This window comes from Lathamus discolor, chromosome 17 (genome assembly GCF_037157495.1).
Source record: "Lathamus discolor isolate bLatDis1 chromosome 17, bLatDis1.hap1, whole genome shotgun sequence".
NCBI lineage: Eukaryota > Metazoa > Chordata > Aves > Psittaciformes > Psittacidae > Lathamus > Lathamus discolor.
The window spans coordinates 6331156-6355038 of NC_088900.1; the positions used below are offsets into that span (position 1 = coordinate 6331156).

General features: G+C 56.7%; 1 protein-coding gene across 2 annotated transcripts in view; it reads left to right on the forward strand.

Moving 5' to 3' along the window:
• Positions 1–23883, forward strand: part of DSCAML1 (DS cell adhesion molecule like 1) — a 93755-nt gene that overhangs the window by 50640 nt on the left and 19232 nt on the right. Inside the window, exons 4-11 of one of the 2 annotated variants that reach the window (XM_065697232.1) lie at positions 14816–14962; positions 16215–16493; positions 17250–17525; positions 17980–18276; positions 20006–20278; positions 22755–23033; positions 23291–23410; positions 23492–23668. In XM_065697232.1, the coding sequence (XP_065553304.1) occupies positions 14816–14962; positions 16215–16493; positions 17250–17525; positions 17980–18276; positions 20006–20278; positions 22755–23033; positions 23291–23410; positions 23492–23668 (1848 nt within the window). Of the gene's footprint in view, positions 1–14815; positions 14963–16214; positions 16494–17249; positions 17526–17979; positions 18277–20005; positions 20279–22754; positions 23034–23290; positions 23411–23491; positions 23669–23883 lie in introns of those variants that run through there. The other variant, XM_065697233.1, reaches the window with a different exon arrangement.

A 23883-nucleotide genomic window follows, 5' to 3' on the forward strand; every position in this document is an offset into this window, starting at 1 on the left:
ACTTATTTGTTTGTCTAATTGGTCCAGCGCGCTGCCTTTACCTGGCAATCCCGCTTCATTACAGGGAACACAGGGCTTTCATTATGACTGTGGAGTGTCGTCTGGTGTTTTCGCTGAACGTATAATTTGCCATGTATGGAAACCAGTTCCAGAATTAATTTACCTACAGCAAACAGTTTGTATTAATGAAAATGCATTTTTCATGTGGGTTTGCTGGAAAAGCTGGCTGGAACTCAAAGAAACCTCGCTTGATCCATGCGGCACGAGCGGGAGATGGAATTGGTGGGAAAATTAAAGAAATAACACAGCCACCCCCGTTTTTAATACAATATGGCCCAGCAATAATCGCCGAGGCAGACTGCAAAGGCTGCGGAGAGCTCCATCTGTGGCATTTTAATATGCAGCATTGTCTCCCTTTTTAATATCCCCCCTTTCCCGGCTCGTGTTTGTGTAAGTGAGACGCGCGATGCTGTCATCTTCCCGGGTCACATTTTGATGCTGGGAATGAGCAGAAGTGGAGATGGATGCAGCCGCGGAGCCCTTCCCCTATTAACATGCATATTTTAGAATAATTGATGCTGAATTCATTTCGCAGCCTCGCTGCTCCTCAGCCTTCCCCCACCCCCTCTTGCATCCAGGCATGGAAAAAACCCCATTAGCTGTCCAGATGGCAGCTGGGTGCGCTCAGCTGAGCCGGGCCCTACTCCGAGCCCGTCAGAGGCTCCTCCTGCCCAGCGAGGGAGCAGCGGCTGGAGGTGGGATGCTAATGGCCACGGTAGTGTTGGGCACCTTGCGGCGTGGTGTTGGAGGGCAGGAAGAGGCTCTTGCACGGATACCCCTTGGCCAGTGCTGGCCTTGGGGTGTCCCCTCTGGCCTGAGCGGTGCTTGTGACCAGGGCTGGCTTCTTGGGTAATATCACCCAGGACCTACATTGCTTTCTGCAGGAAGGTGTTAAAACGCTGCCTGCAAACTTCAAAATGCTGTGGGCAGAGGCAGAGGGAGGCTTCTGCAGGTACTTCACAACAAGCAGGTTTGAAAAGCATTGCAGGACCAGACCACTCCGAAAACCTGTCCCTGTTTTGCTGTTGCCTTACATTACTGCGTGGTACCAACCCAACCTGTCCCCTTTTGTAAAAATACCTGAGAGTTAATATAGGGTTGTTGAGCTGTTGATTCTTTTGTAAAGAGGCTCAGGGGAAGCATTTGAACCATGCAGGTGTGTTCAAGTACAATGTGGTTTGCACTGACCACAGCGTTCTTCAACGGGCTTAAAGTTAAGCCTGTGCTGAAGTGTGAGCTCTGCACTGTGTGAGGGTGATGGTGATGGGGGACCCCCTGGGCACTTGGGGTGAGGCTGGTCGGAGCACCAGGCACCTCACCGGCGGCAGCAGAGCCCGTTCTGGGTGCAGGATGTGCTGCCGGATGCGTGGCTTTGAGGAAATCTGAGAGAAGTCTCCCTGGAGCTGGTGTTTGGAGACTGCAGCTCCCTAATTGAGGACCATTACTGAGCACATGTATCACCTGCCACTCTGCACTTGGATTATTACAGCCCAACCTCACGCGTTATGTTTATCTCATTTCAGGACTACTGTCAGCAATGCCACTCTAGGCATAAACTTAATTATATCTCCTTGGGTAGCAGCAGGGAAGTGATTTATTGCTGCCTTTTGTTTCCATCCTCCCCTCACCTCTCTGTGATTACGCTTCGGAAGACGTGTGCTCCTGTTTGTGCTATGGAGATGCAAATGGTTGTCTGCGACTTGGCTGCAATGGCAGAGCCTGTGTCCGAATGTCAGTGTTGGCTGGAGTCCCGGGCTCAACCCCCAGGGCTTTCAGTGGCCGTGGAGCTATTTCGGGGTCCTTACACCCCGCTTGTGCCCCAGAGACCAACAGGGTGGCACAGCGCATCGGGGTGTTTAGGGGCTGATGGTCTGTTATGCTTTTTCGCACTGGTTTAGAGGATGTTTTCCTTTTGCCTGTGCATGCTGGTTATTTTAGCAATCCCCTGGCTGAAGCTGCTGCTCTTCAGTGCCTCTTCAACCAAAAACCCTGACCTGGCTGCAAGCAGCATCTCTGGCAGGAAGGGCTGGGGCTGCTGCTCGCCCCTCCGGCTGGCAGGGGTGACGGCTCTGCATGCACTGACAGCACCGCTGGGTGCTGGGCTCTAGTTCCTAGTTCCATAGGAGCTGCTCTTTTGTGCGTGCCATGTGTTTTCACACATGCAGCAGCACGGCTGCACGGGACACGTCAGCTCGGAGCCTCGGCGTGCGGAGCGGAGCGCCGCGGTACCGCATTCCCCAAACTCCTCCCTGTGGTTTGGTACAAAGCACTGGTCATTTGCCCCTCGTTATTCGCCTGCCATTGGAGCAGGCTGAGTAATTAGTGAATGCGTGTGAACTTTGCGTGGTTTATGAATAAAACATTTGCGAAGTGGCTGGGTACTGGCCCTGCTGCTCCCTCCTGTGCACCCGCTGGTACAGGTCAGCAAGGAGCAGCATTGCCCGGCCCCTGCTGCCCTCCCCGCAGGGAGAGATCAGCTTTTGGCAGCAGGAGCATGCCCACCCTGCCTGACCACGGCGCAGCTCCCTGCTCCGCTTGCTGTGCACGCTGCCTGCCTTGTCACTTGTGGTGAGGAGCCTCTTTGTGTGGCTGCGTGTGGATGCTGCTGCACTTACTCTTCCTTCCTCCCGAAACTGCCCCGCCATCCTTCCAGCACAGCATCAGAGGCGTGTGTGCAAGGCAGCAGCTGCTGAGGACGGTGGCCAGCGAGGCTGAATAGCAGCTGAAAGGGATGAATAATTTGTAGCCCATCCGTTTTGGAAGGCTTTTTGGAGGCAAGGTCTGGCTGCAGTGACTGTGCAGGGGGCCCTGGGGCTGGGGGTGAAGTGTGAGCTCCCTGAGGCTGGGAGGGATGGAGAGCTGGGTGCCTGCCCTTGACAGAAGGGTTGTGTCTGGGGGTTGTTGTGTAGCCAGAGCCCACTGTCAAGCCCTTTAGCACCCCATGGTCTGTTACCTTTGGGGCTGATGTGAGGCCGGATGCTGCGTGGTGAGGCTGGATGCTGTGCGCTATCCCGGGCACTCTCCTGTGCCGCCGGTTGTCCCTTTGCACCCCCGTGTCCATGGCTCCCCTCTGTGCCTGTCCTCCTGGGGCGACCCAGCCGCTGTGAGCTGCTGCCTTTTGGTGGCAGCCGGCTCGGACGGAGCCAGCCGTGACCGCTGTGGCTGGCGCGGAGGCCTCGGGCTGTCCTGGCACAGCGAGGGCTGTCGAGGCACCACTGAACCGTGCAGAGCAGGAGGGAGCCTTGGGCAGAAGGCCAGTGGGCAAGGAGGTGTCCCCCCGGGCTGGTGACGACAGTGTCCACATTGTCCTCCCATCCCTTGCCCTGAGCCATGCTGTGAGCTGGCAGGGCTGGGGGTGGCACCTCTTAAGCCTCTCAGATTTGCCTGGGATGGAGGGATTCATCCGGAATGCCACTGCAGGGAGGCGAACTGGAGAAAGGAATGGGACAGAACGAGCTCAGGTCTCGGGTTAAACTGTGTGTGCACATGTGCTGTGGGTGAGATGCATTGGGTCACACCTGTGTGATCAGTGGAATACAGGGTCCCAGCTCCCAGGAACCAAACACCCCGAGCTGACCAGAGCACAGGCTGGCTGTGCGGGTTGTGGTGTGTCTCTGTGCCGCTGTGGTGACATACGATTGTTCATCTCCTGGAGAGAGTGTGCTTTCTGGTGACAATGGGCGTCCCGGCAGTGATGCTCTGTGGTGCTGGGTCCTCGTGTGCTGTTCCCTGCTTCACCCAGGCTAAAGCCAAACAGTTAAGAGCTGCATCAGGGGCTGGGACATACTCCAGCACCTGGACACTGGGAGCTTGTTGTAACAAAACCTCATTGCATTTAAAGGCTCGGAGTCACGTGCAGTCCTTGCTCTCCTGGTAAGCTGCCCCAGCATCTCATTACTTGTTGCTAGGAAATCGCATCATATTTCAAGATTGGATTTGCCCAAGTTGAGCTCCCAGGCTGCGGATGCTGTTGTGCCACTGTCGGGAGAAGGTTGGATCTCGGGTGCTGGGGATGTGCTGCATCCCGCAGCATCTGGTTCTTCTGGCCCTGAGTAATTCTTGTGATCCTGTTTTAACCTATCTGGAGTATTTCCCTGCTGTCTTTGAAGCATAAACTGTAACTCACTGAATCCCACCACGCTCACACGGCTCCGGGCACAGCAAGGGGATTGAATTGGTGGAAAGTGCCCATGCTGGCAGCTTTGTGGCCACAGAAGGCTGCAGACCAGACCCTGGCCCCGGGGCTGGGAGGAGTTGATTAGGTACATGCATGCACAGCGGATTCATAGGCAGTTACTGAAGAGACTGAGCAGGGATATCCCCTTTGTTTCCCTGTCTCCATCACTGGTTTTCTGGTCCAGGTGCCGGATCCTGGAGCATCAGTGGCAGTGCCCAAGTGTGTTCCTCTCTGAAAGCTGCTCCCTTGCCAGAAGAGCTAAATATGAGCAATTCATGGTCCGGGTCCAAACCTGTGCAGACATTCTGCTGCATGAGCAGGTACCAGGCTCCCCTGGCAACGTGCTCGTTGCTGACGGGCAGGCTCCTCTCCAGGGTCCATGGTAGGGCTGGGTGCCACTGCACATTCTGCACGCTGCTGCCTCTGACCCATGGTGGTTTGGGTGTTGGTGGTGCTTGTGGGGTGCAAGTGTGATACTGAGACTTCCAGAGCAACCGGACAGGGCTGTCCGTGTTAGAACTGCTGTTAAACACGGCCACCACGGCTGGTTTTGTTGTTGGATGGATAAAACTAGGTCAGCACACATTTGCCTTGTCTTAATCATTATTGATAAGCTGCGTTGGATCGTGTGCCATGGAGGAAGGGGCTGCTCCCCCTCCAGCCACGCTGCGGCCCCTCATGGCAGGGATGCTCCACAGTGAATCTGTGCTGTTCCTCTGCAGCGCTGCACTAATGCAATGCCAGGCTTGTTTCCCCTGTGTGCAGCTCCCCAGTCACTCTCTGAGCCTTTCCAGCACAGGAATGTGGGTGATGGAAAAGAACTCATGGCAGCCCACTGGTGGCTTCTGTGGCTGTGGGGCTGTTTCTGCCTTCTCTCGCCCTTCCAAAAGGATGGGGTAGTTCACCACAGTTCAGTCCATGGGCTTGCTGTTAGCAGCAAACAGGAGATGAGTTCCTCTCCCACCAGCAGCCCCCGTAGGGAAGCACTCGTGGCTGCAGGGAAGGTAAGGAGAGGTGATTTTCCTCTGGGATAACCCGTTCTGGAGGTGTGGGCAAGAGGGAGACAGGAGCCATGGGTGCAGGAGCGTGGCTGCCTTGAGCTCCCGACAGCCCCCACATCCAGGAGGGATCTGTGCAGGAATCTGTCTGTCCCAGGGCAGGCTTTGCAGCCCTAGCACACACAGGCTGGTTCTGGGGGTGCCCTCACTGGTGCAGGCTCCTGTCTGTGCCTCCTTGGTGTAAAAGCGCCGAGCAAGTGCCTGAGCAAGGGGAACGGCAGAGAATAAACCCGGCCACCCTCTCGGAGCCGTTCAGACTTCAGAGCTGAAGAGGAGGTTGTGTCCTGGGGATCTTTTCTGTTGCTTTTCCAGCACTAATGAGCGGGGAGGAAGTTGTGCTCTTTGTTCGAGTCTCGTTCACTGATTCCTGTCCCCAGCGAGCGGCGGCGAGGGGAGGAGGGGATGTGGGATGTGGCAGCGAACGCGGGATCATCCCCTTTGCTCCTGAGTTTTAGGCAACAGGAATTCCTTTTGCGAGGCTTCTGGTTTTACTCCTCAGATCAAAACAAGGTCTTGGTTTTAGGCTTCGTTTAAGCCTAGTGCAGGGCAACGATATGTTGTTCTCTTGCAGTTTTCTGTGTCGCAGGGGGAACTTTCTGACCTTGAGGCTTCCCCCACAGATCTCTAGGAAGCTTCTCACTCCATTCTGGAAAGCCAGAGCACCCCAAGCATCACCAGTTTGGCCTTTGCAGCTGGGTCTGTCTCTCGCTCCGCCAGGTGTGGTTTAGGCTGTAGAAATGCAGCCTGTGAGAGCATCCAGGCCGTGTGCTTGGGCTCTCCCTTCCCTTTAATTCCAGTGGGTTTTAAAGAGCAGCTCCCAGATTTGGAGCATCCCGTCCATGAAACCCAGTGTGGGGCAGGGTGCTTGCTGGATGCCCTCACCCACCCCAGCAGCAACCACCTCTCCACCGAGGTCTCAGCACGATGTTATCCTAATGCAGCACGGATTTCATTAGCTCGTTTGGCTCTGGCTCTCTGAGCCTGGAGAGGATTTAATCCAGAAGTGGTTTACAAGGAGGTTTAGTCTGCGAAGCTGAAGAACCCCCTCTGGCTGCCGCGGGTACAGCCGAGCTCGGGGCTGGCCTGGGCCATCAGCAGTAAGGGCGCTGCGCGGCTCTGCACCCTTCTCATCTCGTTAGGCAGATTTCATAGCGTGCAACAGCGACTGGAGCCGCCGCACAGAGGTTGCCCAGGCTGGGGCTTGGGGCTGGGGTCAGGAGGAGGTGGCTCCCGCGCACACACGGCTCCTCTTCCCTCCGTCTCATCAAGGGAAGGTTTACTTAGCAAGCTGCAAAAAATCATTACATATGCTGCTAGTGGCCTGGTTAATTAAGATCTACAGTTCTCTGGGTAGGAAAAGACGACCTATATTTACTGTATGTAGGAAGACATCTGTCAGCTAGAAGCGCTACATACCCTGGTGCAGGTTTGTCCTGCTTTCTGCAGGCTCTGAATTGCAACTGTTCTTAAGCTCTGATGCAGACCAAGTTAATTTTAAGATGACTGTTACTATTCTAAACATAAGGAAGGGCATATTTAGCCTCTCAGTACTCAAGAAGGCAAAACCCCCTGCATGTTTCTAGTAATTTTTCCCTAACAGTTTGCACAAAACAACAACAACAAATCCTATTTGGTTTCTGCAAAAGAATATGTTCGAGGGGGATCGTAAAATAGATTATTTTTAAATCTGCAGATGGTTTCCACATATTCCTCCTCAGCTCGCTGCAGCTTTCCACCTCAGTAAACTGGTTTGTAATTTAGCCGAGGGCTGTGGAGCAAGCGTTCTGTCGTCTTGTTTTTCTTGTTCTCCTCCTTCCCCCCCCCCCTCACCCCGCTTCCTGTCCCCTTTCTCTCTTATCTCCCCTTGCTTTACCCCTCCAGCGGGCAGGCAGTGTTGGAAGGGGTGTGAAGGCACGGCTTGGCTTGGTGGCACCATTCCCTCCATCCCATGGATGAGCCCCTAGAGGTCCCAGCAGAGTTGGGGGGCTCAGACTGGGAAGCGGGGGATGATGCCGTGGAGCTGTGCCTCCTGCTTCTCCCAAAGAGTGCTTCTTCACGGGGAAGCTCCACCGCGATGGGCACGGAGGAGTCTGCTCCCCTCCATCCAGGGCTATGGGGGGGATCGTGCCACAGGGAAAAGGCAGCCGAGGGTTTCTCACAGCTCGGACCAGAGACACACGGCCCCAGGAAAGCCAATTAGAGAAAGGACACCCTGGGAGCTGTGCCCCCCCCCTTGCTCCCTGGAAGAAAACACCGCTTTTTATCCTCTCTTTGTTCTTGCATGCTTCGGCGCGATAATTATTGAGATTGCACTGCAGGGCAAGATGATCATTTGACAATGGAAGTGGGGAAAATCATTCGCGTGTTATCCAGCAGCCTTACTCCTATCGCAATTACGGTGAAACTCCTGCAGACTGAAGTGGGGGCAAAGGATTTCCCCCTAAACGGCTGTTTCTCTTTTCAAGATTTCCCAGGATTTGCTTGCAGATGGGAGAATTTGTTTCCCTCTCTATTTTTAATAACCCGAGGTTGCTGATGGATGGCAAAGGACTGAAGTACCTGTTGTTTTCCCCTTTGTTTTCATTAGGCGTTTTCCATTTCTGTCATCCTTGGCAATCGTGATTGATTTTTATGAGCAAATATCTTGGTTAGAGCTATTTGGAGTTGTTCGTAGGGTAATGTCTACAGCAGCAACAAAACCCAATTTATAGATCAGGGCAAAATGGATGGAAATGGGGGACAGAGTCACTTGCTCTGTGCCACTGGTATCTGCTTAAGGCAGGTGGATGGCAAGAACTGGTGCTGGGTTTGTGGCTGGGCAGAGCTGTGTGTTCACCATGACCTTGGGCTGGGCACTTCCAAGGGCTGTTCTGGGAGTGAGCATGGTTCTGAGGAGGCTGTGGCTGGGATAACACGAGATAATACAAGGGCACTGCAATGTTCTGTTCCTTTGGGTGGGCACATGTGCCCATGGCATTGTCCGTACCGTTGGAGGAGGGTCTCCAGATGCATGCCCTTGCTTGCAAGTCCTTCTTCCTGAGGCTGTATTCCCCGTGCTGTACTTCATCCCAAACCACCGGCCATCCCCTCAGCATCCCTTGCTCCGGCCATCCCCCAGGCTGGCGGCTGGAGCTGGGTACCACGGCAGGGAATCACATCTCAGCGACGCAGCGGTGAGGGTGATGGAGGAGTCTGTTGTCCCCTGTTACCCTGGGGCTGATGGAAATGAGCTGACAGAACAGAGGCAGCATTAGCCTAATTATGGCCATACACGCTACCTCGGTGCTGGATTTTCCTTTCTTAGCGACTTCCTGTTTTCTGCTTTGAGATGCAAATTTCTGCACAGTGCTCGATCCAGATTCTCCTCTCATTAGCATGAAATCGGGCTCGTTCCGCCGCCCTTTAAATAGCAAATTAAACCCAAACTGAGCCTTGGCGCACAAAGGAGCGTGAAGCCCCTGCGACTCGCGGGGGGCAGGAGGGGCTGGTGCGGAGCAGCGCTCAGTTTGGGAAGCACTAAGCCTCGGCAGCAGGTTGCTGCGCCAGGCTTTGCTCCTCATGGCTGAGGGAGACGGGAGTCAGCTCGGGAATGCCAGGAGGGCAGAGCTGCGGCTCTGAGGTGCTGGTGGGCACAGACCCGCTGAGCCCCCAGCCCATGCTGAAGCCGAGGTGGGCACACACTGAACCTGCAGACCGAAGCCTTCCATTGTGCTTCCTCCTGGGAAACGAGGCTTGTCCTGACAGGAGGTTAAGAAAGAATGATGCCAGAAAATCGCGTTTTGAAATGAGTGTTATCTCAATGGGGTTTATAGAGTTTATTTTATGCCTGCTCCAGCTCAGCGCTAGGCGAGCTGCAAACACAGGCAGTACTACTCTGTGCTAAATGTCACTCCAGTAGTGCTGAGCTCGCCTTGGAAATAGAATCACAACCCTCGCTAAAGCAACGTGCGTAAGACGGGAGCTGCGCATCCCTCTGCCAGCCCCGCTGCTCCCGGGGATGCCCGGCGTCGCCTTTCCTCTCGCCTTCCCTCCCCCTGCTTGCTGTCACATAATGAGGTTGATAAGAAATTGTCTTGTTAACAGGATTAGCCATGGAAATCTCTAGTCCCCTCCTATTCATTTTGTAATGCTCTTCATCCTGTTCTCTCATTTTCCACTCGACTCCGGACCACCTGGAGAGATTCATTCCTCCTGCCTTTTGGCTCCAGCCGGTGTGGCGGGTGCCAGGGATGCTCTGACCACTGCCCGGGGAGTTCCTTCTCCGTGGCGGGTTCCAGGGAAGTGTGTCATTCCCAAGTCTCTTGCGCAAAGGAATGGAAGTGTCCCCAGACATTCCTTGTTTCCACGGCGTGTGCCCGTGAAAAGCTCCGCTGACTCGGAGGCGGATTGAAGCCCGGAGAGGCAGGCTCTGCTCCCGCTGCTGCCGTGTGAATCCAGGTCTGTGGGAAGCAGAGTTCCGGATTTACCTCTAGGAAAGTGATGTGCAAGGCTGCCCCTTTGGTAAATAATTACTCTTGATTTAATAACGCCAACCAGCCCTGCAGGATGCCTCGCTTCCGAGGGAGCTCATAGAAAGAGATCTTCCTTAACATCTGTTTTCCCAAGTTTGCCGGCTTGTGAGCCCGTATCTGGGAAGCAGCATCCAGGCAGCAGCAAATGCATGCTGTGAGTGAGTCCGGTGGGGAAGGCAGCGGCTGGAGCCGCCTCTCACCTGTAGAAACTGGTCCGTTAATAGCAACGTTTGTCATTATCTGGGGTGAAATGAAATTAACGCTTGTGGTTTCCTCCAGCACCTACCCGCATCGCGTTAAAACGCAGCCTTTCACTTCCCCTCCCCAAAGGCTTCCCGTGCACAAAACCAGAGCTTCTCTTACGCCTTTTGCTGCCCGGACAGCGATATGCAGGTGGTAAAACTATCACACGGAGAGTAAAGGGGCAGAGATGCTGTTACATGGGCTGTCAGAGCTGGGGAGCCGGGGTGCGCTTTAGGACGGGGAGAGCCGGGCACTGCGGTGATTCCCACCCGGCGCGCTCCTTGGGAAGACTCTAATTCATCCACCGCGCTTCCTGCGCGGGCTGCCCGGGCTCCTCGGGAGCTCTCTGTCGCGCTGCCGGTGATGAATTCCTTGCGGTGGGAATTGCACCTGAGCAGCCGGTGAGAGCCGCGGTCCGGGCAGGGCGGCTCTGCCGCGGTGTGAGACACCGGTGTGAGCTGCAGGCACTGGGGCTGCCAGCGCCAGCGTCCGGTTTCACCCATCGCATCCTTGTGCTGCTGCCCGTTTTCCCCAAATCCCTGCCTCCGGAGGCTGTTTCTGCCGGTTCCTGCTCCGCGCTGCGTGCCCCTGGTCCTCTCGCAGGCTCTCTGCGCCGTGGGGAGAGCAGACTGCCCGGGAGCTGTGCACCCGGGTGTGCGCTGGCTGCAGAGCCCCACTGATCCACAGGGGCAGAGGGCTTGGCCCTGGGGTGCCCAGGAGTGGGGAGCTGGCACCGTGGCTGCCGGGCAGCAGAGTGACAGGGAGGTGACAACGACATCCTCCCTTTAAACCTTTCCTGCGTGCCTCTCTCTCTCCTGCTTGTTCCCTCTCTCCCTCTCAGAAAAGCCATTTAAATGTAATTCCATTCTTAAACCCTCTCCCTCATGCGTGCCTAATGAACGTCAGGCAGAGGGGCCGGAAACGGGCCCGGGTAGGATCCAATCTCGCCGAGTGTCGACAAGTCATTTGGAAGAAGCCCTGGGAGCGCACCCGGTTTTATTATAGTGTAATTAGGAACAGAATCTTGTTGTGAGAGCAGAACGAGAGATGGGTGTTAATCCTGTAACGGGAGGAGACGGAGCCGTGCTTGTGAAGGAGATTAAAGAGGGGAGGTGGAAAGCCGGTCACGGCTCCCTGATTTCCACCCCTCCTCTGCTGCTTCCCCCTCTCTGGCTCCGCAGCAGCAGCAGCAGGACTGTGGCCGGGGTGCCTGCCTGTGCTCCTGCCGCGGCAGTGGGGAAAGGGCTGGTGTTAACGTCGGGATCTGCAGGTCTGCAGGGGGATGCTCCCATCAAAGCCCCTGGTGCCCGCAGGAGCAGGCAGCAGCTCCACGGGGCAATGGGCAGGCTCTGCGAACAGCCCGTGTTGTGCCCTCTCTGGATGCAGCTACTACAGTTGTGGGGGTGAGTTTCCTGGGGCACAGTGCTTTCTTCAGGTAAAGGGTTGAGGAGGAGGAGAACAGAGAGGGCCCTTTGGCACAAAGCCTGACCCACTTGCTCGGCTGGCCTTGGTTGTGATATGGATGCCCATGCAATTCGAGGTGGGAATGCCTGGCTGGGTGCACAGCAGCTCTGCCAGTCGGGAGAGATGTGCTGCCTCTGACCGGGCTGGGGAGCAGCCACCGCTGGGCACTCCCTTGGGATCCCCACTGCAGGCAAACACGGACATCAGCCTGCTGGGTATCGTGCAGCTCGTACTGAATCTGCAGTTGTGCATCCTCTGTAATATCTCTGGGATGCATGGATCTATAACCTTGGGTTCCTTGTCCCCAGGGGAGCCCCATGCCAGGCAAATACCATCCTGGAACGGCAGCCGCAGCAGAAAAGTGCTGTTACAGCGGCAGGAGCAGCAAAGCACAGGCATTGTCGGGGCTTCCCCCTCCATGCCAAGTCCCCAGGAGACGTTTGTCACTGCAAACGTGGCCAGGAATGGCACCAAGCAGTTATTGGATTTGTCCGGGATGCCTTGGGATGCATATGCTCCAAGAATGGCTAATTCATGAATGCTGGCACCTATTGATTCTTCAGTACCAAGAGAAAGTTCTCTCGTTAGTCTTATGAACTATAAATGTGCTCTCTGCTGAAGCTCTGACCCTGTTGGCTTTGTGAATCTATACTGCATGGAGCAGCAGCTGTAACCTGTATCGACTGCAGCTTTCCTCCTGCAATTGGAGGGGCCCTGGGACTGGGACAGGAGTCACCGCGGGATGTGGGATTTTGGTAACGTCAAATATGTGTGCATGTGTCTGTGTGACCCTCCTGGTGTTTGCCACGTGGGAGAGCCCCCCGTTATCCTTGTGTTTCTCTCTGATTGAGGAGCAGGCTCCTGAGGCCGGTGGGGCTCCTCCTGTACAAAGGTGGATGAGAGGGGCTTTGGTGAGGCGCTTCCGGAGGCAGCAGCTCAGGTCTGGCTGGAAGAGCTATTAGAGGCACCTCGCTCCCGTCTGACCACGGATGTGCTTAATCCTCTGCTTCCAGTAAAGCTTTTCCTCCTCCTGGCAGGCAGAAAGATCTGATTTTATTCAGTGACCTTCGGCGTTAATCTCGCTGGAAGCTCAGCACTAAGGCACTGTGGTACTCTGTCAGCGCCTTTTACATCAGTTATTGCCCTGCGTCTTCAAAGCCACGGTTCGCAAGGGGTTAAAAGCCTCTCCTGTCGCTCCATGGTGGAGAGGTGGGTAGCAAACCCTGCAGATTCCGGGGTCAGTAGGTGCAGGAAGGGCTCAGTTTGCGCTCCCATCCAGCAGTGCCTCCGTGTGCAGCTCTTCTCATCATCTCCTACTATCCCGGCAGGAGCTTGAGGCTCTGCTTGCCTTTGCCTCTTGGTGTGTGTGAGTTCTGCTCTCATGGACTGCTGCTGCCCCATGTCCCGGGGCAGGGATGCAGCACGATGGTTTCTGGCTCCTTGCACATCGCAAGGCTTTGTTTCCGGAGGAGGAGCGCAGCATGTCTGTGAGCGGGGCTGTGGTTAACCATGCACTGACAAGTGTGGTTATATGGCGGCCAGCTGGGGCTGCTGAGGACTTTGCGAAATGAGGCTTCTGCTGCCATGGCAAGCTGCTCCCCCAAATTCCAGCGCAGCCAATGCTCTCCTCTTACCGGTTTGATGGCAGATGCAACATTAATGTTTGATTTGCACGTTATCTCAGCTCACTTGCAGGAGCGCCGTCCCCTTCCCTCTGACAGAGGTTTTCACCAATCCCTCGGTGCCTCCGGCTGGTGGCACAGAGCACGAGATGCACCATGGAGCATCTGCTCCCAGTTGTATACTGGCGCAGTGTGCGTGCTGCTGTCCCTGGGCTGCAGCATGGAGGCAAAGCAGTGCCTGAGGCTTTGGGGGGCCCTGGCCCCTCCAAGCAGGGCTGGGGATGCAGGCACCGCGATGCTGTGGAGATGTGCGGGTTGCAGCTCATGGGAGGTGTGCGGATGGTCACCACGGCACCGAATTCCTGCTGCTCCCAGGGAGAACCTGTGCCTCCTGCTGATGGCAGCTAGGCTACACTGCCATTTCTGTGCTGTTTCAAGTCCCTAATACTCTTGCATCAAGCAATTAGTGTCAAGCACACACATCAAGCTAAGCTGCAGCTGGAGCGGGGTAGTGCCAGCAGAGCTCAGGGCTGCCGCTGCCTTGGCTCGTGCTGGGGATGTGCTCCCTGGGTGAAGAGCCCTGTTTTCTGCCAGTCTGTCACCTCAAGTGCTCGCAGGGAGAGACTGCTGTGGTCCTCTTCCTGCAGCTAGGCTGCTCTGGGAGCGTGTGTCTCCAGTCCTGTACTGGGCTCGTGCTTCTCCTGCACTGATGGGTTTGACTCCATTTAAACCATGGATATCCTCCCAGAAGAAAACCACATTGAGTGGCCTCATCAACGAGATCCTGGTTTGCCAGGCATGGTGCAGGAGCTGTTTGCGGCCATCACTGGTTTAAAGGCTGGGTTTAAAGCTTTTATCTCTGAACTCAGCTCTACTTCTGCCTCTCTGCATTTGCTGCGCTGGGTACGGGGTGGTTTGGCTGGAACCGTCGATGGACCTCCCGGTCCCAGCTGAGCCTCAGTGGAGGCTGGTGCTGGAAGAAACCCCAGAGAAGCCGGGTTTGAAGTCTTGCTGTCGCTGTTGGCACTGGCAGCGGGGCAGGCACCTTCTCTCCGCTCCCCTGCCTACCCTGCTCTCTGCGTAGCCGCTCTGTTGTGCCACAGCGCAGCTCTTTCCATTCATGTTAATTACTGCTCTTATTCGTGATGGATTACAGGGGTCAGGCTGGCTCCATGAGCAGATCCAAGGGTTCTTTCCCCATGTGCTTTGGCTTGCACCAGGCTTCAAATCTTGCTGCCTGGCAGGGGCTGTGCTGCCCTGCCTGCTCTCCTGCATCCTCCTCCCAGGGCTCAAATACCAGCTGAAGCCCTTATTTGTTTTCACATGCTCCTAAGTAAGTTAAGCTAATTATTAACACTGGGACAGACTCACTTTTAATTGTGGCGTTGCTATGCAGCATGCTGCTGGAGCATCGTGCTGCCGGAGCATCGTGCTGCGCGCTCTCCTCCTCATCCTCTGCAGCTACAGTGTTGCTGCAGCTCCATGGCCAGAGCTCATTGCTGAATCCAAGCCCTAGGAGGTGCGTGCCTGGGTTGGGTGCACTTGCTGCAGGATGAGTGCTGGAGGGCACAATGCTGTGCCCATGAGCAGGGGCTGCTTCTGCACACATGAGGCTGCAATGGCAAGTGCTGGGTCAGAGCTGGCTCACTCACCCTTCTCCTCCTCCCTTTGTGTCTCCAGAAAATAGGTTTTTTATTACTTCTTATGGAGGTTTGTACATATCGGACGTGCAGAAGGAAGATGCCTTGTCCACCTACAGGTGTATCACCAAGCACAAATACAGCGGGGAGACGCGGCAGAGCAACGGAGCCAGGCTCTCGGTCTCAGGTGAGCACGTGGCTGGGGGTGATGGGAGCCCTGTCTGCAGGCCTGATGCAGCTCAAGGTGTCCATCCCTGCCTGTGTGCCAGCTGCCTGCCGTGTACCTGGCTTCCTTGGGCGCAGGAGGGAGCGATGGCATCACTACCTCCCACCCCTGCAGCAAGAGGACATCCCAGTGCGGGGGTAGGGGTCCCGCTGGGGCTATACAAGGGGTTTGTGCTGTTCCACATGTCCCCCCGAGCACGCATCCCCAAGTGCTGGCCGCAGCCACGCTGCGCGGTACCCGGAGCGAGAGGCGACGGGGTGCGATGCGATGCGATGTGACAGCCCGCGATGTGAGCAGCCTGACGCGATGTGACGAACATGCAAGCGATACTGCAGCGCAGGCAGTGCAGTCCCCAGTGCCGGGTGTCCCGGGGCGCTCCCGGCTCCGCTCACTGCCCAAATTACTCCGCTCGGGAGGGAGTTCGCCTGACTCGCAGCCACTCGGCTGCAGCGCGCCCGCTTCCTGCCATATGCTTTAGTTGTCCTCGGGTGCACAGGCTGTGGCTTCCACATTAGCTCCTCGAATTAACCCCATAGAGGGTAGGGAAGGGGTCCAGGCTGGGCTGGGGCTTCCCTGACCTTCCCTATGCCTCTTAGAGTCCTGAGGATCCCATGTCCCACCCATGTGGCCTGCTCCAAGGAGCCCGTGCAGCCGCTGAATGTACCATCCCCTCCCCATGCATGTTCGATCTGTCCCATTGCCCTCCTGGTCGCTGTCATTACTGACACGTCACAGCGTTTCACTTCTGTTTGGGAGTAATGAAAGAGGTTTCTTTCCCCTGGAATTTAATTTCACGCCTGAGACTTGGTGATTAATTTTCTCCTTTCCCAGCTGCCTGATGGGCCCCTTTGCTTGCACATTTTGAAATGTGCCACAGAATTTGTGTATTTTGCACCAATTAGGTGTCACCGTGAGTAATTCCTCCGGTGCTGAGTTTATTCATCCCATCAGCGAGTGAGATGCATTTTCCCACCCACCAGCCCTGGCTCCCAAGGGGTGCACTGGATGCCCCAGGTTGCCCAGGCCACCCTGTGCCCAGTGGGGATGTGGCTGGCATCCCGCGCTCCTGCTCATCGGAGCCATTGGCTGATGGCGATGGGGAGAGCTGCTCTCGCGGCTGGGGCATGGTGGTGACGGTGTCACCGCGCCAGGGCCTTTCCTGCTGTCCCTGTGTCCCTCTTCTCCATGTGAGCCTGTTTCCTCTCCCACCCAGACCCGGCAGAGTCCATCCCCACGATGCTAGACAGCTTCCAGTCCCGGGAGGTGCGGGCGGGCCGGCCGGTGGAGCTGCCCTGCATCGCCTCGGGATACCCCAACCCGGCCGTGCGGTGGATCAAGGACGGGCGCCCGCTGCCAGCCGACAGCCGCTGGACCAAGCGCATCACGGGGCTGAGCATCAGTGACCTGCGCGTGGAGGACAGCGGGACCTACATCTGCGAGGTGACCAACACCTTCGGGTCCGCAGAGGTCACGGGGACCCTCACGGTCATAGGTGAGAGCCGGCGGGGAGGCTCCTGTCCTCAGCCTTCTTAAACATAAACCTTTATAAAGCTTTAAAGGTCTTACGCAGGCACAGAAATTACGAGCCTTGTATTTCAGCGTCGCACGCTGGAAGCGATGCAGCGTGCGCGATGTGGCGCTGAGAGCACTTGCAGGAGGTTTATCACCCTGCAGCAGCAGGGCTGCAGACGTCCGTGATTTACTGCTTCAGTCAGGGCAGGGCGAGGGGCCTGGGGAACATTCAGAGCAGGGCTGGGGGATGTAAATTGCAGGCTGGTGATGTTGGTTTTACATTAGGTGCCTCTGCGCTTTGTTTGGTTGATTTACATAAAAGAAGCTGCAGCCAAACAGTAAACACCATCTGGGCAGGCCAAGCATCCATCATGTGCTTTGTTCCTTGTCTCCTGTCACTGGGATCCTGGTGGTACCAGAGCTGCCGCAACCGGCATGCAGCGTGTGGGCCTTACCTGGAGCAGCACTGTGGCGAGCACAGCATGCTGAGAGCCACCCTGGCACATCCCCAGCTCAGTGTTGTCCCCGTCACACCAACCACGTCCTCTTCCAGCCACCCTGCCACCTCCCCACCAGTGCTGCTGGGCTGCCAACAGCAGGGGCAGTGGGGGGGCCGCCTGCCTGTGTGCAGTGCGCCAGTCAGGCTGGTGCCTCCCGGGCAGGAAAGGCAGAGAGGCACAGGAACGGTGAGACACCATCACCAACGCCTCGCCCGCTCTCACCCTCTCTCGCACAGACCCTCTGCGTGTGACCCTCACACCAAAGAAGCTCAAAACAGGCATCGGCAGCACCGTCATCCTCTCTTGTGCCCTCAGCGGGTCCCCCGAGTACGTTATCCGCTGGTACCGCAACACGGACCTCGTGGTGGTGGATGACTACATCTCCATCCGGGGCATCAGCAACGAGACCCTCCTCATCACGGCCGCGCAGAAGAGCCACTCCGGAGCCTACCAGTGCTTTGCCACCCGCAAGTCCCAGACAGCACAGGACTTCTCCATCATCATGCTGGAGGGTGAGCTGGCTTCCTCGGGGGCGCAGGGTAGGGAGGGCTTTCCTTGGTCCCTCTCCAAGCTGACGCATTCCCAAGGTGCAGCAGGATGCTCTGTGCATGGCTGGAGTACAGTGAGACCTGCAAGGGTGGGGGATCCTGGGGCCAGACTGGTTCCAGCACACTTCTTGGGCTGTGCATGCTATCTGCAAGCAACTTAGGGATGCAGCACAGCTGGGATGGGGAAGGACCAGAATAAGAGCTGACTTGCCCATCCCCATCCCCTGGGCCAGGCAGGTGTCCCCTCTCCGATGCACATCAGGGTGTCTGGACCAGGGATGCGCCCCTCAGCATCTCCCCGCCGCAGGGATGCTTGGCAGGGATGCAGGGCTCCTCTCCAGGCAGGAGCCCAAAGCCGGGTGACTCTGCTGCCGGTGCCTGCCGCTCCCTGACCCCCGTCCCGCTGGGTGCCCCCCAGATGGGACCCCCCGCATCGTCTCCTCCTTCAGCGAGAAGGTGGTCAACCCGGGGGAGCAGTTCTCCCTGATGTGCGCCGCCAAGGGGGCCCCGCCGCCGACCGTGACCTGGGCACTGGACGACGAGCCCATCCCGCGGGACAGCGGGCACCGCACCAACCAGTACACCATGTCGGACGGCACCACGGTCAGCCACATGAACGTGACGAGCCCGCAGATCAAGGATGGCGGCGTGTACCGGTGCACCGCGCGGAACTCGGTGGGCAGCGCCGAATACCAAGCGCGAATAAACGTAAGAGGTGCCTGTCTACTTTTAAATATCAGAATAGGACTTGTACTGGGCTTTTGGTTGTGTTCTGTTCCCTAGCCGATGGCTCTTCCTCACCTCTCCATCCTCTTCCCAGCGGCGGGGGTCTCCCTGCCTGCCCTGATCCCTTTCCCTGATCCCCACTTGCTCACGCGCCTGCCCACAGCGTTGAGCTTCCCTGACATTTAAAGCCAGGAACTGAAGTGCACAGCACTTGGTGACTTTGGAAAACCAGAGCTTGGCTTTGCAGGGGAAAAAAGGCAGCGTTCTCCCCATTGGGGTCCACTCTGTCCCCATGGAGGTCCTGCCACGGGGTTGTTCAACACCTCCCGAAGGAACCCTGTGCATGGAGAAGGCCATGGTGAGCCCAGAAGCATCCCATGCTCTCCCATGCCTGGCTCCCTGGCAGGGAACGTGCCTGCCGGCACAGGGATCTATGTGACAAACGATGAGGCAGCACGTGAAATCGTGGAAAATGAGCTTTGATTTGTCATGTCTGTGTTTTCTTTGTCTGCTAAAAGCCATGGCCGCGTTAATCACCGTGTTATTACGGCTCGAGCGTGTTGCTCGGTGTGTTACAAGGGAACGCTTTTAGGCACGGGGTGTGGTGTAAGCCCCTGCCCATTCATAAACACCAATTAAAGCTTCCAAGCTTACAGGTGGGAGCGAGACAGAGGCAAGGCAGCGTTCACTTGTCTCCTGAGGGGTGAAGGGCTGCGTTTGCTGGCCCTGGGGTTTGCGATGGATCTGGTGGCTTTCTGGCTGGGATCCCGGGAGGGTCTGGATTTTGCTGCTCTTTACTGCTAAATTTGGAGCGAGTTCATCCCTCAGCAGCGAGAACCCAGAGCAGCCTGCTCAATGAGGCCGTTGCCTCGTCTGCCTTGCTCCTCTCCCAGCTCTTGATGGGCTGCCACTAGATAAGATTCAGGCTTTTTTTTGCCCTGGAATGGAGCAAGTCCCTCAGAGAGGCCCCGGAGACAGTTACAGAGCCAGATGCTAATTTCTCTTTTCCTGCTCCTTTTCGTAACGCGTCCCAGCATGAGAACCTGAGTGTCTGTTAAGCCGTTATCCTGCTCTGCCCTTAGGACGGGGAGTCGAGACAGGGTTAAGCTTTAGATTAGTCCGCTGGTTTATGCAGTGGCTGGGAGAACAATGTAATTACTGATGCATGAAACCTCTTGTTGAAATTACTCACCTGCAGCCTCCTGCCAGCACGGGAGCCAGCCAGAGCGTGGTGACTGTCTGGCTTTTCAGCCACACTCAGTTTGCCAGTGGGAGGCTGAGAGGGGTGTGTTTTAGGGGAGGTGAAATACATTTCCCGGTGGAAGCCAGGCTCCTGGAGCAGCTCTTGTCAAGGATGTTTGGCACAAGCAGGCAGCTTCGCTCTAAGCGAGGCAGTGTGGCTGTAGGTGGGGGAGCGCTCCCCAGCCCTCTGCAGTCCATGTGGCTGAAGCACTGCTTAAAGGAGCTGGTAGAGGACCACAGGCACCGTTCACAGCACCACTGCTGTAGGCATGTGTGATAGCTATCACATCTAGCCGATGAGCGTGCTCGGAGAGCAGCCCATGCCTGCTCCTCACCCAAAACCAGGATGGGTCCCAACCGTTCTGGTTACCTCCTTCACCTGTGAGGCTCATCTGAAATAGCAGCAGATCTACACGCAACCAAACCGCCCTTCGGAATTAACCTAGCCTGCCTCTTCCTTCCTCCCCAATATGTAGGTCCCCCGAGCATCCGAGCGATGAAGAACATAACAGCGGTAGCGGGTAGGGACACTTTCATCAACTGCAGGGTGATCGGGTACCCGTATTACTCCATCAAGTGGTACAAGGACTCTCTGCTGCTGCCCGATAACCACCGCCAAGTGGTCTTTGAAAACGGGACTCTAAAGCTGATGGACGTGCAGAAAGGCATGGATGAAGGAGAGTATCTGTGCAGCGTGCTGATCCAGCCCCAGCTCTCCATCAGCCAGAGCGTCCACGTCACGGTGAAAGGTAAGCTGCTGGAGAGGCTCTCCCTGGGTCAGATGGAGAGGCCAACCAAGTTGTGCTGGGGACATCTCTGCTATGGGATGGAGGCAGAGAACGTTGCACAGAGGGGACTCCATGGCTGTGCAGTGGCTGTGCCCTGCAGGCACTGCACCGATGGGAGCTCAGCTCCACTGCAGCATCCTGGGGAGCTGGCTCAGCTCCTGCAGAGCGGGTACCTGGTGCTGCGTGTGCCAGCAGCCTCCCTGAGCCATGCTGTATCCATTTCCCACTACAAGCAATGGAGCAAGGATTTACAGTGTAAACACAGCGTATTAAAACATCTAACCTTTGCTTGGATCACCTTCACCCATGTTTTTCTGTGTGTGTTAGCTTTTTAAAATATAATACTCTTGGTCTTCCGAGCGCACAGAACATCTTAAAAGCTTCTCCAGGCCATCAATTATTCAGTCGCATTGAGGGAGCTATCAGTCCTAATGAATTGAGCCGGATGCGTTCCCTGCCAGTGACTCGCTGAGATTGTGCTGAGCTCCATATCTCCCGTGCTCAGAGTTGTCGGGTCGTCCCTGCCCGTCACCGGCGCGGTGTTTGCAGTAAATCATTCAGACAAACAGAGCCGTGCCGGGGCCGGAGCTGGCCAATTGTCTTTCTCTGTCTCACCCAGCAGGGTATTTATGGACTGGATTTTGCTCTGATCCCCCTCCTTCCCCTCCCATCCACCATTTTCTTATTAGGAATCAGGTTAGCAAGAGAGTGCATCAAGCTGATTATAGATGCTACCCCTTGATTAGCTAATGCTCTTCTCCAAGGCTTTGCAAAGGGACGAGTAGACTGTGGGTAACGTAAGGCAGTGTGGGCAGGACTTCTCTCCCCTTAGGTCTGCAGTGCAGGGGGCAGCCAGCCCCGCTTTCCTCACTTAATACAAAGTCCCTTCCTACGTGGGAGCCTCAGGGCTTGAAAAGAGGCCAGAGCTGTGTAAATACCGATCTTCCTCTGGGGACTATGGGACAGGCAGGGCTGGTGTGGAGAGAGGGTCAGCGCATCTTCATTCCATGGCTGCCCGAGATATTCCATGGCCCCGCTCACTCCATTCCTTGTCTGCTCCAGCCAGCAGGTAAAAGGCCTGTGGAAAAGAATTGCGAAGCCCTAGAAGAGAGTCAGAGCAGAGTGAATAAATGTAACTGCACAGCGCGTGGAGCACAGGGTGGCGCGGGGCGCTGTAAAGCTTTTATTGCCACAAGTGCCTGCGACCACATTAACTAACAGTGAGTTATGCAGGTCTTTCCAAGCATGTGGCAGTAAAAGCTCTACAGCTCCCCTCCAGTGCTGCTCCCCAGGGACTGGGGATATAGAGCAGCCCCCAGCCTTGCAGTGGGGGACACTCATGCCCTGATATAGACGCTGCCCTGCTTGGGTGACTGGCAATCTGGGGACCACAGTGCTGCCAGCAGCCGTGCTCTGCAGCCAGCAGTGCTGGGGCACCATCGGGGTGATGCTGCTTGCTGGGGTTCCCCTCCAGAGCTGCTGTGCCTAGCTGGGCTGGGAGACCCTGGTGCGTTGTCCTGGGGTATGGACATGAGCCCGCTCCTGCTGCAGGCACACGAGAGCCTGGAAGCACTGGAGAAAGAGTTGCAATGGGAAACGAACAGGGAAGGGGAGCTGCAAGCTCCAGTTGTGGGGAGCTTGAGGAGGGAGAGCTCTTCTGTTGAGGGAACCTGTCCTTTTCCTGGTGGCTGGAAAGCGGTGGGGCGTGTTTGGAGAGGCGTGGATCTGCAAGCCCATCCCCACTCTGCAATAGACTGCAGTGCATTCCCAATTAATTATTCATTAATTATGGAAAACAGGCGGCTCTGGCTCCATGTCTCCAGCAGCTCGAGCCACGCTGCTGTAGCTGGAGAAGGCGCAGGAGCTACCTGGTCAGGATGGGGCCAGGCAGAGCGCCGGAGCAGAGACCTTTGCGATGCGCTGGGCTGGGCATGGGTGCAGATGGGAGCCCAGGGCTGGGCAGGGAGCTGCTGCTCGGCCTGTACAAGAGGGCAGCTCGTGTCTGCTGAAGGGACAATTGGCAGCCTGCTAATTTAATTAGGGAGACTGCGGAAAGAGGATCTCATCTTCCAGGTGCTGAGCTGATTGTCTCCCTCTCTCCGCTGTCTTCCCCCTCCCACATTGCCAGAGATGCTGCGGTTGCCTAATTAAGTTATCAGAAAGATAATGGCTGGTTCTGAATCCGGTGCCTTTAAGAAGAGCCTCCATCTCTGAGTGCTTTTTCTGCAAGCAGATAAATGCTGAGGCGGAATTTCAGCCGGCACGGGCAGGGGGGTGGCCGGGGCTTCCCCGGAGCAGGGCCTGCTCTGCTCTGCTCTGCTCTGCAGGTCGCTGTTTCTCCATCCTGCCTTAATGTCCGGGCGGCCTCTCCCCCAAGCCCCACTGCGGCCCATCCCTGCGTGGGCTCTGCAGTGTGCTCTGCCTCTCCCTTCAACAGTCCCACCTCTGATCCAGCCCTTCGAGTTCCCTCCAGCCTCCATCGGGCAGCTCCTCTACATCCCCTGCGTGGTGTCCTCCGGGGACATGCCCATCCACATCACCTGGAGGAAGGACGGGCACGTCATCCTCTCCGGCTCCGGCGTCACCATCGAGAGCAAGGAGTTCATGAGCTCCCTGCAGATCTCCAGCGTGTCCCTCAAGCACAATGGCAACTACACCTGCATCGCCAGCAATGACGCTGCCACGGTCAGCCGGGAGCGGCAGCTCATCGTGCGCGGTGAGCGCCATGGGGTGCATCCAGCCTGGTGCTGACGCTGCTGCGTGGAGGGTGGACAGCGAGGGGTAGGGAGCAGAGATAAGTGATAAGGGCAGGAGGAGAAAACGCTGTTTTCTGGTTGCAGAAGTGGCACCGCAGCAGGCGGGGAGGGCGAGGAGCGGGGCTGAGCCAGGGCACCTGCGTGCCCACAAGCAGGGAGGAATTGCACGGCACTGGTGGGTTTCTTGCTACGGTGACCATCTTTTCTCTCCAATTAGTGCCTCCTCGTTTTGTGGTGCAACCCAACAACCAAGATGGCATTTACGGGAAAGCTGGGGTGCTGAATTGCTCCGTTGATGGTTACCCCCCTCCGAAAGTCATGTGGAAACACGCCAAAGGTAGGGGTGAGACACGGTAGCGAGGGTGGGGACCGCACTGTTCACCAAGGTGCCTCACTGGGGCTCTGTGTCCCCTCCTAGGAAGCGGCAACCCGCAGCAGTACCACCCCATACCCCTCACGGGCCGCATCCAGATCCTGCCCAACAGCTCCCTGCTCATCCGCCACGTGCTGGAGGAGGACATCGGCTACTACCTCTGCCAGGCCAGCAACGGCGTGGGCACGGACATCAGCAAGTCCATGTTCCTCACCGTGAAGAGTGAGTAGCCAGGGCTGTACCAGTGAAGGTGGCTGTGGCTGTGGGGTGGGTGCTTGTGAGCAGAGCCCTGCCAAAGGTTCCTGCTGCACCAGCCTGGCTCTGGCCTCAGACCGCGCATCCCCGCGATCGATGCGCGGCCAGGGGAGGGCATTGATTCTGCTCCTCCAGGGACCTGCTTCCCTTTCAGTATTAAACACACTTTGTCTTTAATAAAA